General features: G+C 46.6%; 1 protein-coding gene across 3 annotated transcripts in view; it reads left to right on the top strand.

Moving 5' to 3' along the window:
• The first annotated feature begins 9,569 nt into the window (after window positions 1–9,569).
• Window positions 9,570–15,746, top strand: part of GAB3 (GRB2 associated binding protein 3) — an 89,114-nt gene continuing 82,937 nt past the window's right edge. For 2 of the 3 annotated variants that reach the window (XM_005227646.5, XM_024987902.2), the window contains exon 1: window positions 9,570–9,659. In XM_005227646.5, coding sequence (XP_005227703.1) covers window positions 9,588–9,659 — 72 coding nt within the window. In that variant the 5' untranslated portion in view covers window positions 9,570–9,587. The remainder of the gene's footprint in view (window positions 9,660–15,746) is intronic. The other variant, NM_001192307.1, reaches the window with a different exon arrangement.

Consider the following 15,746-nt stretch of genomic DNA (forward strand, 5'->3'; position numbering starts at 1 on the left):
AAAATTAAAGATTAATTTATTAAAGAATAAAGCCACCCAGTTCAGAGTAATTTGTTACAGCAGCCCAAACCAATGGATAACCCATCTCTCTAAGAGTAAGAGTCAAAATGCTGATGACAGCTGTCAGTGTCTGCCATCACTTCCTCTTCTGAGCCCACTTGCTTCTACTCACAACCAGACTCACCCCTCTGGCCACAGTGCCTCTAACTGTTAAGACTACTCCCCAGGCACATGTGCTCCTCTTGGGGCTCTGCCATCTGCTGTTCCCTCTGCCTTCAATGGACCTTTTTTTATTGTTTGTCTCTTCACCAGAATGTTCGCCTTATGAAGCCAGGAAAGTCTGGTCTATTTTGTCCACGGCTCTCCACGCAGCTCCTAGAAGATGCTTTGGAAGTATGTGTTGAATGAATCTGTGACTTCTGAACCCTTCAGTTCAGTTCAGTCTTTAAGTCGTGTCTGACTCTTTGCAACCCTATGGACTGCAGCACACCAGGCCTCCCTGTCCATCATCAACTCCCGGAGCTTGCTGAAACTCATGTCCATTGAGTCAGTGATGCCATCCAACCATCTCATCCTCTGTCGTCCCCTTCTCCTCCCACCTTCAATCTTTTCCAGCATCTTTTCAAATGAGTCAGCTCTTTGCATCAGGTGGCCAAACCCTAAACCTTGCCAGATCCCCCCTTACCAGCAGAAGTGGTTCCTCCTCCCCTGTCTGATAAGGCTGCTTCTACTTCTTTGGAGACCTTATAATGATATCACCTAGTCAGTTACCAAGCAAGGGGATGCCCGTTCTTATAACCTACTCCTCCCATCCCTTGTTGTCTCCAATCCCAAGATTTGAGGAGGACGATGTTGGAATGAGTTGTCATGTGCAACCCACTGCCTCGCCCCTCAACTAATGTCATCCCTTTGGGTAACATTCCTTTCAGCAAAACACTGAGACATACTTTGGTGAACATTCTGAAGAACTAGTCTCGGGAAGGAGGTGGGAGGTTTTGCCATGGAAACAGGCTTGGGCTCTCAGTGGGAGGTATGGAATCCCAGAGAAGCAGAGTGTAAGTGGTGGCACTAAATCCCATAGAAACAGGATAGGTAACACAACACACAGCAGGGCTGGAAGCTGGAACTAAGATGGTTCACCCCCAAGGATCTTTGGGGTGATTGATCATGCTGTCATGAGTAAGCCCTGGGAGTTGGTGATAGACAGGGAGGCCTGGCGTACTGCAGTTCATGGGGTTGAAAAGAGTCAGACATGACTGGGCGACTGAACTGAACTGATGAAAAATGAAAGTGTTAGTCACTCAGTCACGTCCAACTTTTTGCAACCCTATGGACTGTAGCCCACCAGGCTCCTCTGTCCTTGGAATTCTCCAGGCCAGAATACTGGAATGGGTTGCCATTTCCTTCTCCAGGGGATCTTCCGGACCAATGGATTGAACCCAAGTCTCCCACAGTGCAGGCAGATTCCTTACCATCTTAGCCACCAGGAAAGCCCATAGTTGTTGTTCAGCAGCTCAGTCGTGTCCATCTCTTCAACCCCGTGGACTGCAGCACCTACCTGTAATAGACCACTGCCGACCAAAATGCTCAGTCTGGTGAACAGCAGCCTGCCTTTAATCACCACCATGGAAAATCATGGCCTCTCACCAAATTTCCAGACCCAGTCAATTCACAGGCTCAGCTCTCAAACAAGGGTGAGGCCAAGTACACGGAATACTGCAAGTGTGTACTCTTAACCTGCCTCTGACTTACCCTTGGGACCATAGAGGCCACTGTGGTCCACTAGTCAGAGATGGAATCTTAGTCTGGATCTCTCTACTTGTGGGCACCCAGTTCCTGAGTGCATAATTGGAAACCAACACAATTGGCAGCTGGAAGAATTCCAATGATGGAAAAATCATCCAAAGGAAGCCCCAGGCACTGTCCCATCAATTATCTGGCATGTTATCATAAAGAAGTCCCCGACTGAGTGGATCATCTCATTCTGCCCCAAACCATCATGCTGGCCTGCTCCATTAAAGACATCATGCCAAATGGACCAGATGCCCAGGAACTAACAAGTATTTCACCACCGAGTGAAAGATAAGCCCCATCAAAATCCAGGGGCCCAAAACTTTCACAAAGTCTCTGGGCACCAGTGGACTGAGACAGATTGACAGGGACAGTCCCTGCAAAGAGAAACAGAAGTTGCTGAACCTGGAACTCACTGTCATAAAGAAAGAACCCTGACAATTGCTGGGCCCTGGCTGGGAGTGGCACACCACACTAGGATGGTTTTACATCTTGGCCAAAAACCAGCTGGTGAAATTGATGTGGGTCTATTTCTGGGTTCTCTATTCCATTCCATTTATCTATATGTTTCTCCCTCTACTGATACTAGGAAGTGGCAACCCACTCCAGTACTCTTGCTTGGAAAATCCCATGGACAGAGGAGCCTGGTAGGTTACAGTCCACAGGGTCACAAAGAGTCAGACATGACTGAGTGACTTCACTTTCACTTTTTCTACTGATACCACACAATTTTTTTTTTTTTTTTTTACTTTTTAAAAAGTTTTAATTGGAGGCTAATTACTTTACAATATTGTGGATACCACACAATCTTGATCACTGCAGTTAAATAATGAGCCTTGAAATGTGTTGATCTTGTATCCTGCAACTCTGTAAAACTCACTTATTGGTTATGGGAGTTTTTCCAGTAGATTCCTTTGGATTTTCTATGAAGACAATATCATGTGCAAATTGAAATGCTGTTATTTCTTCTTCTCAATCTGTGCACTTTTTGTTTTTTCCCCTTATTGCACTGCCTAGAACTTCCAACATTATGTTGAATAAGAGTAGTTAGGGCAGATAGCCTTGCTTTGTTCCCAACCATAAGAGAAAATGCCCCATTTTTCACAATTTAACCATGACGTTAGTCATGTCCTCCATAGATGCTATTTAACAAGTTGAAGAAATTCCCCCTTTAGCCTTAGTACTGAGTGACTTACACATCATGAGCATTTTGGTCTTGAATCGACATTGGGTTTGTCAAATGTATGTTCTGTATCAATACAATTTCCTTCTCCAGGGGATCTTCCTGACCCAGGGATCGAACCCAGGTCTCCTGCATTGCAGACAGACGCTTTAACCTCTGAGCCACCAGGGAAGCCCTATATGAAGTGAAAGTTGCTCAATCGTGTCTGACTCTTTGTGATCCTATGAACTGTACAGTCCACAGAATTCTCCAGGCCAGAATACTGGAGTGAGTAGCCTTTCCCTTCTCCAGGGGATCTTCCCAACCCAGGGATGGAACCCAAGTCTCCCGCATTGCAGGCAGATTCTTTACCAGATGAGCCACCAGGGAAGCCCAATATTGAGTATAGTTATTCATATAACTAAATAGATATTGAATATAGTTCCCTGCTATCCAGTAGGTCCATGTTGGTTATCTATTTCAAACTAAGCCTAAGAAGTCACAAAGGGAATCCAGCTTGTAGAAAAACACTTGCTCTTCAAATTATCTACTCTCCCCAGGCTGGAGTGCAAACCAGCTGCCCTCTGACTATCTGTCATCATCTCAGATGAAGGGAACTTGATTGTTTCGACAGTCATGGCAAACATCATGCTGGGTCATTACACTGAAGACATCATGCTTACTGCAGTTGGTGGACAAGAGGTACCAGAGATGCTTCATCAAGACACATGTCTGGGGGAGGAAATGACAACCTATTCCGGTATTCTTGCCTGGGAAATCCCATAGACAGAGGAGCCTCATGGGCTATTGCAACAGGGTAACAAGGACATCCCCTGATTCCCAAAAATATTCAGAAGAAAAAAAAAAAAAAAAGACACATGTATGCCAGAGTGTGGACTGTGGGACATCAAGCCAATGAAAACCCAAGAGAATGACCCTTAGTGATGTTTTGAGATGGTCTGGACCATGCTAGGTATTCAGTAAGTTGCTGCACCTCATACCACCTCCCACTCAGGCACCACATTTGGTGGGGTTCTTCAGATTCCATAGGTAACATATACTACATGAAATTGTGCCCACCGGTGCTTCAGCAAGTCACCTATGAGGTGACATGGTTTTGGTGGGACCCAGGGCAAGGAAAGTCTCTATGGCAGGTACTAGTCATTTGACACACTGCAGGGCTGCATGGACCTTGTGACAAGTCCTGAAAAGAGAAACATCCTGTGGACTCCCGAAGGACATCATGCCCTCTACTACAAACACATTTTCCTTTTGATCAACAGCTTCTGGCTTATTCCTGGTCTGTGGGAAAGTCTGAATGTCTGGCCATCTAATCCTCCATGGGAAGGGGAAGATTTGAGACAAGATTTATGTAGGTCTGGAAGGTATAGGACAGTCGCTCAAGCAGGTGGTTCCCAGCTCAAGCAGGTGGTTCCCAGCTCTGTGGCCCCTGCTGTGGACGAACGACCCTTTCCCTTGACTGCCACGTGTCCCCTCCTAGGTGTCTTGCTCAAGGTCTCCAAAGGAAGCAAGTGGCAGGATGCATGGGTTGGACTGAGAGTCTAATGGGGAGAACTGTTTTTACAGAGGAAAGTGAAGTCGCTCAGTCATGGCCAACTCTTTGCGACCCCATGGACTGTAGCCTACCAGGCGCCTCTGTCCATGGGATTTTCCAGGCAAGAATACTGGAGTGGGTGGCCATTTCCTTCTCCAGGGGATCTTCCCAACCCAGGGATCAAACCCAGGTCTCCCACATTGTAGGCAGACTCTTTAACATCTGAGCCACCAGGGAAGTTTACAGAGTAAACGAATCAGCAGAGAGGAGTGCAGAAACTACCCTCAGGTCACAGCCACTGGCACTGCTATGTACTCAGCCTGTCCACAGCAGAGACCTGCATTCATTCCCCTAGTAAGGGAGCCTTTGGACTTCCCAGGTAGCTCAGCTGGTAAAGAATCTGCCTGCAATGCCAGAGACCCCTTTTCGAGTCCTGGGTCGGGATGATCCTCTGAATAAGGGATAGGCTACCCATCCCAGTAGTCTTGTGCTTCCCTGGAGGCTCAGATGGTAAAGAATCCACCTGCAATGCGGGAGACCTGGGTTTGATCCCTGGATTGGGAAGATCCCCTGGAGGAGGGCATGGCAACCCACTCTAGTATTCTTGCATGGAGAGTACCCACGGACAGAGGAGCCTGGTGGGCTGCAGTCTGTGGGGTCACAAAAAGTCGGACGCGACTTGAGCAACTAAGCACAGCACAGCATGGTGGCCTTCCGGGGGGAGGTGTCCGCCACCTGGTGGCCATTGAGGAAATCAGCCCACATCCCGCGGTGGGAGGGGCCGCAATTTGTCCTGTCTTGAATAGGTACTTATCTTAAGCGACTTTTTGGATGACTTGGCCCCCCATAGACTTACAGTCTTGCATTCACTTTAGCAGTCTTTCATATAACAGTGCTTCTGACCAAGGTAATCCCTGTAAGACATGAGACTTGTGTCCTATGCTCACACCGAGAGACTGCCCTGAAGACCCGGGCTGTAGATGGTGGGGATGGTCAGTCTAGCAGAGGTCAGTTCCTACCCTAGTTGGTGAAAAGACACTGACGGGGAGCTGCTGTCTTACAGGAGTCAAGACTGAGGTGGTGGCCATTGTATGGTGCTGTTTCTCCTTTGCTGGAATCCATGGCCTGTGAATCAAGAAGGGGGAAGGATTCCTCACGATTAGGAGTCATCATTCCTAATCGTCTACTCTCAGGGCATTTTATCCCCTGCCTGCAGCTTGGAGCTCTGCTGGTTCCCAAGAAAGGGATACTTTTACCAGAACCCAAGTGTTGGGTCCATCATATTGCAAGTTGAGATTGCCATCTGGCGACATAGGGTTTTTTATGCCACTGAAACAACAGGCAAACTACCAGTCTACTGAGTAGGCTTGGATGGTTGATGTTGTTTTTTAGTTGCTCAGTCATGTCTGACTCTTTGCAACCCCATGAACTGCAGCACACCAAGCTTCCCTATCCTTCACTGTCTCCTGGAGTTTGCTCAAATTCATGTCTATTAAGTTGGTGATGCCATCCAATCATCTCCTCCTCTGTCGCCCCCTTCTGCCTTCAATCTTTTCCAGCATCAGGGTCTTTTCCGATGAGTTGACTCTGCATTGGGTGGCCAAAGTATGAGAGCTTTAGCTTCAGCATCAGTTCTTCCAATGATATTCAGGGTTGATTTCCTTTAGGATTAACTGGTTTGATCTCCTTGAAGTCCAAAGGACTCCCAAGAGTCTTCTCTAGCACAATAATCCAAAAGCATCAATTCTTTGGTGTTCAGCCTTCTTTATGGTCCAACTCTCACATCCGCACATGACTACTGGAAAAACTATAGCTTTGATGATACGGACCTTTGTTGGCAAAGTGATATCTCTGCTTTTTAATACACTGTCTAGGTTTGTCATAGCTTTTCCTCCAAGGAGCAAGTGTCTTATAAATTCATGGCTGCAATCACCATCCCCAGTGATTTTGGAGCCCAAGAAAATAAAGTCTGTTACTGTTTCCAATTTCCCCCCATCTATTTGCCATGAAGTGATGGGACCAAATGTCATGACCTTCGCTTTTTGAATGTTGAGTTTTAAGCCAGCTTTTTCACTCTCCTCCTTCACTTTCAGCAAGAGGCTCTTCAGTTCCTCTTCACTTTCTGCCATAAGGGTGGCATCCTTTGCATATCTGAGGTTATTGATATTTCTCTGGGCAATCTTGATTCCAGCTTGTGTTTCATCCAGTCCGGCATTTTGCATGATGTACTTTGCATATAAGTTAAATAAGCAGGGTGACAATATACAGACTTGATGTACTTCTTTTCCAATTTGGAACCAGTCTGTTGTTCCATGTAAGGTTCTAACTGTTGCTTCTTGTCATGCATACAGGTTTCTTAGGGTGTTATCACCTGGAAATAGTGTCACTGTTCGCCCATGGGATTGAGAAGGATTATGACTTGAATCTAAGGGATCCTCTGGGGTACCTCTGACTCCTGCCACATCCAGGCAGACCATGAAGGCTTCAGGCTCAGCAGGAAGAAAGATTTGAGCCACTTACCAGATAACGGATTCTGACCAGCTGAAGTTGGAGAGCAAACGGAAGACAGGGAGGGTAGTGAAGAAGGAACTTAAAAAGACCAAGGATGGTCTCAAGATCAGTTACAGAAAGGAGAATGGTAGTAGCTGTTGGATGGTGAAAAGTTGTTGCTGAACAAAAAGATGCTGGGATTCTTGGCCTCCGGAGAATTCAATCCGGGGCCAGAGATGAGGCTTGATCGCTCAGAGCTTTGTGTAATAAAGTTTTATTAAAGTATAAAGGAGATATAGAAAGCTTCTGACATAGGCATCAGAAGGGGGCAGAAAGAGTACCCCCTGCTAGTCTTCAGCTGGATGTTATATAGTCACTAGCAGTCTGTTAATGAAAGAAAGGAATGTCTTAAAACTCAGAATGGCACCAGGCCCCTCATCCATAATATGCATTTTGGGATAATCGTGGCACCAGATGATTCATCCCAGGCCATAAAATGATTGACCTGAATCTTGTAGAAGGGCAGATTACCATACAAATAGTTTCGTTTACATAGATTAGGGGAACAATGTCTGAGTATAACATACTGGTTTGTCAAGTAGTTTCTGAGCCATTAGGCAGAACCGACTTGAAGACAGAGTCTGGGGTAAATGAATAGAACATTAACATAGCTTAAGACAAACATTTCCATAAGAAAAATGCATTGGTTAACTCAAGGTTTGAGAATAGTTAAGTTCAGGTGGAACCAGGTGTCATTATGGCAACACAGTATTTTAAGAGAAACCTCCTTTTAAATTTGTATAGAGAAGGAAAAAAATATCGCTAGTTTGTTTCCTCCTGCGGCTTAAGAGATAAAAATGTCTGACACTTGCAGCCTATTTCCTCCTTTTGGAGACCCCTGGCCTTCCTGCTTGTTACCCTCTCAACGGGAGGGACACATCAACTTTCCAATTTTCTTTACTGATTTTATGGATGTCAAAGAAAGGTTGATTGAGGTTAACTTTAAGTTTTCCTTTAGGTTTGAGACTGTTGAGGTGAGATGGTATGTGAACCAGAAGACAAATCAATATTCCCTAGAGATGGCTATAGTGACTTATGGGCATTGTGGTCTCCTGTTTTAGGGAGTGCTGTTTTGTTTGTATGAGGAATAGTATAGCAGCCTTAACTTTGCCAGAAACCAGTGGTTGTTGCTAGGGTGTTTGTATTGATACTGGCTAGCAAGGGGGTTTAGTACAGTGGATAGTTGGTTTTCTCTTAGCTGCCACTGACTCCTGACGCTACAGCACTTCCAATGGTTTTGTGAGCACCTTTATCCCTAAGGGCTTCCCTGGTGGCTCAGATGGTAAATTTGGGAGACCTGGGTTCAGTCCCTGGGTTGGGAAGATCCCCTGGAGAAGGCAATGGCCACCCATTCCAGTACTCTTGCTTAGAAAATTCCACGGATGGAGGAGTCTGGTGGGCTACAGTCCATGGGGTCGCAAAGAGTCGGACAAGACTGAGGGACTTCACTTTCTTTTGCTCCCTGAATTAAATCCCTTTCTGCTTGAAACCCCTAGAGCAAACTCTGTTCCCCACAATGAATCCTGACTGATTATAGAACAACACATGAACATCAATGTACAAGAATCATTGCTCTCTGGAAGGACATGGTAGGAGGCTGAGAAGTCTTTTTGTCAATCAACAAAATGATGTGACCTTTGTTGCTTCCAACTGTCCCTTCCGAGGGAGAGGCATCACACGGGTTAGAACTCTGGGTGCTGATCTGAACTTTGCTATTCGTGCTTTTGTGTTTACCAAGTGTGTTCACCAAGGGCAGAGTGTCCGTTGAAGAGCATACAGCCAGGCCTGGCTGAGTCTCAGTTCCTCCGTTGGATGACTTTGGCAGGAGATGTCTCCCTGTGGCTGAGTTTACTCACCTGCACGATTGAGACTGTGTAATAGGGGGTGTGGATCTAGGGAGCTAGCCCCCTGTCCAGCGTTTGGCATAGTTACGGGGCCCCGCAGGACTCGGCAAGTGTCGTGTGGGTGGCTGTTGTTTACCGGCCTCAGTCCCCGGCTGCATTGTCTTTCTGGGATCCATCTTTTCAAGTCTGCAAACAGCCCTTGCCCGTGTGAACCTTTCGACTGGGGAGGACTTGGGTTCTGTCCTGCCGCCGGAGTCTGCAATCTTTGGGGGAGGGCTCCAGCAGCAGCAGTCCTTGGCGAACCAGGGGAAGCGGGAAGTCACGGGGCGCTTAGGCTGCGTCCATGAGCTTTGACTCCGCAGGTGCGGGTGTAGATTTCGCCTCTTGCGACTCCGAGGCCGAGGCCGGAGGCCCGGAGACCAGCCCTTCTGACGCGGCCGATCGGGGTGGGAGGGGAGGACCGGGGGCGAGATTAGCGGCGGGGGGACCCGCTCCGGCCCGCCGGGCTGGGCTGCCTGGAGCCGGGGGGTGGCGCCCGCCCCCCGGGCCGAGGGTCGCGGGGCCGCCGCGGGAGTGGCGGCTCTGGGCCGGCGATCGGGCGGGAGGCGCTGGGCCCGCCCCGCCGGCAACCCCACCGACTTCCTCCGCAGCGGGCGCTGGCCGAGCCAGAGGGAAGGCAGGCACCATGAGCGCGGGAGACACCGTCTGCATGGGTTGGCTGGTCAAGTCGCCCCCCGAGAGGAAGCTGCAGCGCTACGTGAGTAGGGGGAGTCGCCCCGCGCCCTCTGGGGGTCCCGGGGCCCTTCCGCCCGCGGGGGATCCCCGGGATCCTCCCCACCCCCGACGCTCCGGCGGCGGGCGAGGCAGGCGGCCGGCAAAGCGAGATCGCACGTCGAGGAGGCGAGCGCCGACCCCGGTCTCGGTGCGGGACCTCCCGAAAGAGCGTCCCGGTCTCCGGGGCCGCGGCGGCGATGGGCCGCGAGCCCCATCCTTCCGCATAACTGTCATCGGACACCGCCGCCCTTGCGGTCTTCCCCAGGCTGTTCCTTCTTAGCTCTTTTCTTCGGACGCCCCTCTTTGCTGGTACCTATGGGCACCGCGGGCTTTCGGTAGGAGGAGACACGGGGAGCTCTGGAGACCTCCCCTTCCTACGCATCCCATCACCATCTTAAATGGACGACCCCCGGCTCGAAATTTCTTCTCTCCAGCCGCGTCAGCAGGACAAGGTCTTTGCAACGTACACTTGCTCAGACCCTTTCTCCGCTGAGCCAGGAGCAGACTCGTGTCCGTCTCTTAGAGGCATTTTCTCGTTACAGCCATAGATCTAGATTTTTTTCCCCCTGATTTACGACCAGTGTTTACCTTCGTCATTCTTTTGGGGTCCACCAGTCCCTAAACACGAGGTCCAATATTTCTCGGGCTCTGAAGCACTCAACAGCTTTGCTAAGGGTGCAGCTGCTTGGAAAACTCACTGACGTTCGAAGGTGGGGAGGTGGTGATGGTCTACGACAGACCCGGCCTTACAAAGCCAGCTCGAGGCAGGTTTCCTCTCTGCCCTTCGACATACGAGCCATTTTAAAACTTTACTGGAGAGTGTCCGACGCTGCAGGAAGCTGGCGAACCTGCAGACCAAAGTTCGTGGAAGGTTGTTGGCTAGGACTGGTGTATATCTTGTCCTGACGAGACTGGCTTAGGAAAGTTGATTAGCCCCTCGTCCACTTGGGGAAAGCCATGAGTGTCTACACCTGTTATCACATGTGTTTCCTTCTCGGGAGGTCCAATGGAGGTGTGGCAGGTGTGGACTTTGCACAGGTTAGTGTGTGGGGCGTGTGCTCGGGTGGTGGTGGAGGAGACTTAGGACGCGAGACTGCCTCAGTGGCATCCTCCAAACACTCCAAGATCAGAAAGGGTAATTTTTTCTAATGAGGGACATAGTCGTTTAGACAGGCTTTGATGCTTTTTGGTTGAAAGCCATCTCCGGAACACACGCCGAAGTTAAGTTTCTCTCTCTAAGCTCTGCAAGAATCTCCTGTGGCCACTGGGTGGCGATCATGCGTCAGGGCCGCGAGGCAACGCGACGCTATCACTCAGCCGCTGTTGGTTCAGATCTTATAAGGAGTATTCATTCCTTCTTTCTTTTAATTGAGCACCAACTCTGAACTAGGCCCTGTGTCATCGAGAAAAAAAGACTTGCTCCCTGTCCTCCAGAAGTCCACACCGTGACATTTGTAACACAGCGACATAAAAAAGCCGGCTACTAGCACAAACAAGGCAATAACTCAGTTCTTACATGGCCAGAGCAAGTAGTACTCTGTTCATGTTTCTTAAATAACTAACAGAAGCTGAGTCTGTTTTTAGGTTAGTCTTTCAGTGCAAGCTAAGCTGGTGTTTCATCCTCTTGAATCCATGAGCCGAGTTAGTTTTGTGACTGCTCTTTTAAATTTAAAATTTAACTGTAGTTGATTCATAGTATTGTGTTACTTTCAGCTATACAGCTATAGAGTTTTTCCATGATAGGTTATTGCAGGATATGGAATATAGTTCCCGATGCTACACAGTAGGACCTTGCTGTTTATCTGTTTTATTCATATTAGTGTGTGTCTAATTCCCAACTCTTAATTTATCCACCACTTTCCCCTTTGGTAACCATGTTTCTTTTCTGTGTCTGTGAATAGATATTATGTCTACATATTTCAAAAATTAAAAAGTATATATATTTAAGACATACATGGAGAAATCTCACTCTCCCCTCTGTCATCATCCATCTTAATTGCCCTTAGCCCTCAAGTAACCATTTTTTTCTTAGTTTGTTCCTTCACCTGTCCAATATTTATTTATATAAATACAAGGACATATGTACATAGCTCCTTATTTTCCCCTTTCTTGCACAAAAGGTACCTTAGTATATATTCCATTCTACGTTGTCTATTCATTTAAGAAGACAAATAGATGGCTAACAGGCACATGAAAATAGGCTCAACCACTGATTGTCAGGGAAATGCAAACCAAAAGCACAGGTGAGCTAGCCCCTCACACCTATCAGAATGGCTGTTAGAAAGATAAGAGTTAACAAATGCTGGCAAAGATGTTGGAGAAAAGGGAACCCTCCTACACTGTTGGTGGGACTGTAAATTGGCACATACACTATGAAAAACAGTACGGACGTTCCTCAAAAAATAAAAACAGAGCTACCATATGATCTACCAACTCCATTTCTGGGTATTTATCCAAAGGAAACAAAATCACTGACTCACAAAGGTATCTGCACCCCCATATCCACTGAAGCATTATTTATAATAGGTAAGGTAAGCCACCTAAGTACCCATCAGCATATGAATAGTTAAAGAAGTGTTGGTTGCTCAGTCGTGTCGACTCTGCGACCCCATGGACTGTAGCCAGCCAGGCTCCTCTGTCCATGGGATTCTCCAGGCAAGAACACTGGAGTGGATTGCCATTTCCTTCTCCAGGGAGGTAAAGACCCATCTTTATCTACCCATATATATACAGTGGGATATTCTTCAGCCATCCAAAATAAGGACATCTTGCCATTGGCAACAACATGGATGGAACTTGAGGGCATTATACGAAGTGAATTAAGTCTGACAGAGAAAGATAAATACCAGGTGATCTCAATTTCATGTAAACTCTTCAAAATTGAACTCAGAGATACAGAGAACAGCTTGGTAGTTGCCAGAGGCAGGGGAAGGAGGGTGGATGGGTGACATGGGTGAAGGTGCTCTAAAGGTACAGACTTATAGTTATAAAATAAATAGATCTGAGGATATTAATATACAGCATGGCAACTGTGGCCAGTAATACTGAAATGTGGATTTGAAAGTTGGGAAAAGAGTCGATCTTGAAAATTCTCAAAAAAAAAATGTTACTCTAGGATTCTGTCCATGTCAGTGACGAGAGATCTTCATTACTTTTGATAGCTGTGTAGTATCTTGATGTGTGGCCATACCACGTTTATTCAACCACTTCCCTATTTTGGACCCCTGAGTTGTTTCCCCTCTTGATGTGTACAGCCATGGCCACAACTAGTAACAATGTCCAGGTGATGCTTTCCTTTTTGTGCAGGTACACCTGGATGATTTCCAGAGCTGGGATTGCTGGGCCTGTGAATCTAGAATCCATAGATATTAACGAATGTTCCATTTTGCATTCCTTCCAGCAGTGTCAATACTGCTTGGCCAACAGCACGTGATGTTAAACTTGGACATTTTTTGCCACCTGATAGGTGAGAAATGGTGTTTCAGTGTCATTTGAATTGGCAGTTCTTTTATGTGGAGGGAAGTTGAACATGTCTTGACATGTGTGTGCCTTGTCCCTGTTGGTCTTTTTAGCTGCAATTTCTGGGAGATGATTAGTCCTTTGGGAGAAGAGATGTGTATACTTTTCCCCAGTTTGTCACTTGTATTTTGACTCTGCTTCTGGTGCTTGTATGGTTTTGTTTTTGTTTGTATTTCGTTTTATATGATCATTTCCCCCCTGAGTGTTTGGGTTTATTGAGGCATTGGGGTCTACGGGGGAGACGCAGGTACTTGCAGGTCAGGTTAGGCATCAGCCTTGGGGGATGATGATGCTGGCAGGTGGCCAGGGGTGGGATTTGCATCACCTGGATTGACTTGAAAGTGTGACCCTCAGCTCCCTCCTGCCAAAGCCTGGGGCTCCAACTTGCTTGCCCAGCAGGGGTGATCGCCTCTGTACTGGGCATGGCCTTGTGCTGGGGCAGTGAGTTCGTACATTTCTCCTCCTTCAGGCAAGGCCCACAGCCCTTCTTCCCCAGAAATGTCATCAGCTCAGTGTTTGGGACACTTGGGTGCTGGGTCTGAGCTGCTGAGCAGAAGCAAACAGGAGCCCTGGTTTGTGTTTTATTTTTTATATTTCGATTCAGGATCCTTTTGGAGTTTACCTTGGTGCAGATGTAAAAAACAAATCTGATGTTATTGTTTTCCAAGTCGCTGTACAATTCTGCCAACACAAAATTATTTAAAAAATTTGTCTGTATCCCTACTGATGTCAAATACTGCCCTTCCTTATCATAGATGAAATTCCTATATTTCATTCTGGTTCAATTTCTGGATTTTCTGTTATCTTCTATTGTATCTCTGTCAACTCATGTGCCATTATTATGCTCTTTTCATTAGAGAGGTTTTACAATTGACTTGAATACTGATATGGCTGCTGCTGCTTAGTCATATCTGACTCTTTGTGACCCCATGGATTGCAGCCCACCAAGCTCCTCTGTCCATGGGACTCTAAGCAAGATGACTAGAGTGGGTTGCCTTGCCCTCCTCCAGGGGATCTTCCCCACCCAGGGATAGAACCCGGGTCTCCTGCATTGCAGGCAGATTCTTTACCACCAAGCCACCAGGAAAGCCTCCACTGATATGGCTAGTCCCCCTTTATTGTTGGTGGGTTTTTTTTGTTGTTGTTGGAGTTTTTAGAGTTAGTTTGGCTAGTTTTGATTTTATTTTGCCACATGAACTTGAGAATTGGCTTGCTTACTTTCAAAAGAAAATCTGTTATTATTGGAAAGGAGGGTTATTTTAGATTTTTAAATTAACTTAGAGAGAACTGACATTATGGTGTTGAGCCTTTCTATCCAATAACAAAATATGTCTTTCCAGTTGTTCAAGTCAGCTTTTATGTCTTAGAAGAGTATTTCCAGGTTTTTCTCACATAGGTCTTTGCACACTTCTTATTAGTCTTCTGTCTATTTGGGGTTTCTGTGTGTGTTGTTTTTTCACCTTTGTTGTTACTGTGGACGGGGCTTTCTCCATTATGTCTACTCACTGTTGTTTGTATCTGTAGGGCTGTTAGATTCTATCTTCACCTGCATTCCTTAGAAAACACAACTTGAGCCAAAGCTTATTTGCCAAGGCTCTGTTGGGGTTGTAATCTCTGTGTGGTGAGAGTGATGGAAAAAGGAAAGGAAGGAAATAAAATACAAAATAGTGTGTTACTGAATTGGCTGCAGTTTCATGAGAAAACACACCCACTGGTTGGGTCAGTTGGATGGACTTGGACAGGCTGTATAGAATCAGTTTGTCTTTGAGACGGTCTTTTGCAACAAAGAAGGAAGATGAATGTATCTCCCAGTTCGGTTATGGCGCCTGTCTTTCAGTGTCTTTCTGGGCAACCACTGGGAAAGCGAATGTTTTGTGGCCCGGTGTCTAATCTGAATCCAGGAATGGTGGAAGGCTCTGGACTATTTGAGGGTTCATTGGGTCAGACCTGGGCACGGTGGGGAAGGACTCTCAGCACAGGCCACAGCTCCACATAAAGCGAGCAGCCAGGCCCGGAAGGCAGGTGGGGCCAAGTTCAGCTGGAAATGCACAGAATTTGGTCCAGTATAATTTCAACATATTAATATTCTATCCTCTTACCTTTGATTTATCTTATTTTTTTGTAGTAGTTTTTCAGTTGATTTTTCTTTGGGGATGTCCTATGTAGACAGTCATGTCATCCGAAATAGAATTTTACCACTTCTGTTTTCAATTCTTATGTATCTTATTTTTTTTCCCTTTTGTCCAAATGTGTTGAGTAACACTCCAATGTGAAAAAGTAGTATTGACAATGGGCAAGCCTATTTTGATCTACAGTGCAGCCAAAAAAAAACAAGCAAGTCAAGATCAGTGTTTTTCTATTAAGAAAGATACTGGAACTTTATACCAATTGAACAACAAATCCTCATTTCCTTTTACCCCTGTTCCCTGGGGGCCACCATCATACTCTCTGCATCTAAGAGTTTGACTATTTTAGGGACCTTTTCTTAAAAGTGGAATCATGCAGTATTTGTTCTTCCGTGCTTGACTTATCTCACTTAGCATAATGTCCT

Source organism: Bos taurus, chromosome X (assembly GCF_002263795.3).
Source record: "Bos taurus isolate L1 Dominette 01449 registration number 42190680 breed Hereford chromosome X, ARS-UCD2.0, whole genome shotgun sequence".
NCBI lineage: Eukaryota > Metazoa > Chordata > Mammalia > Artiodactyla > Bovidae > Bos > Bos taurus.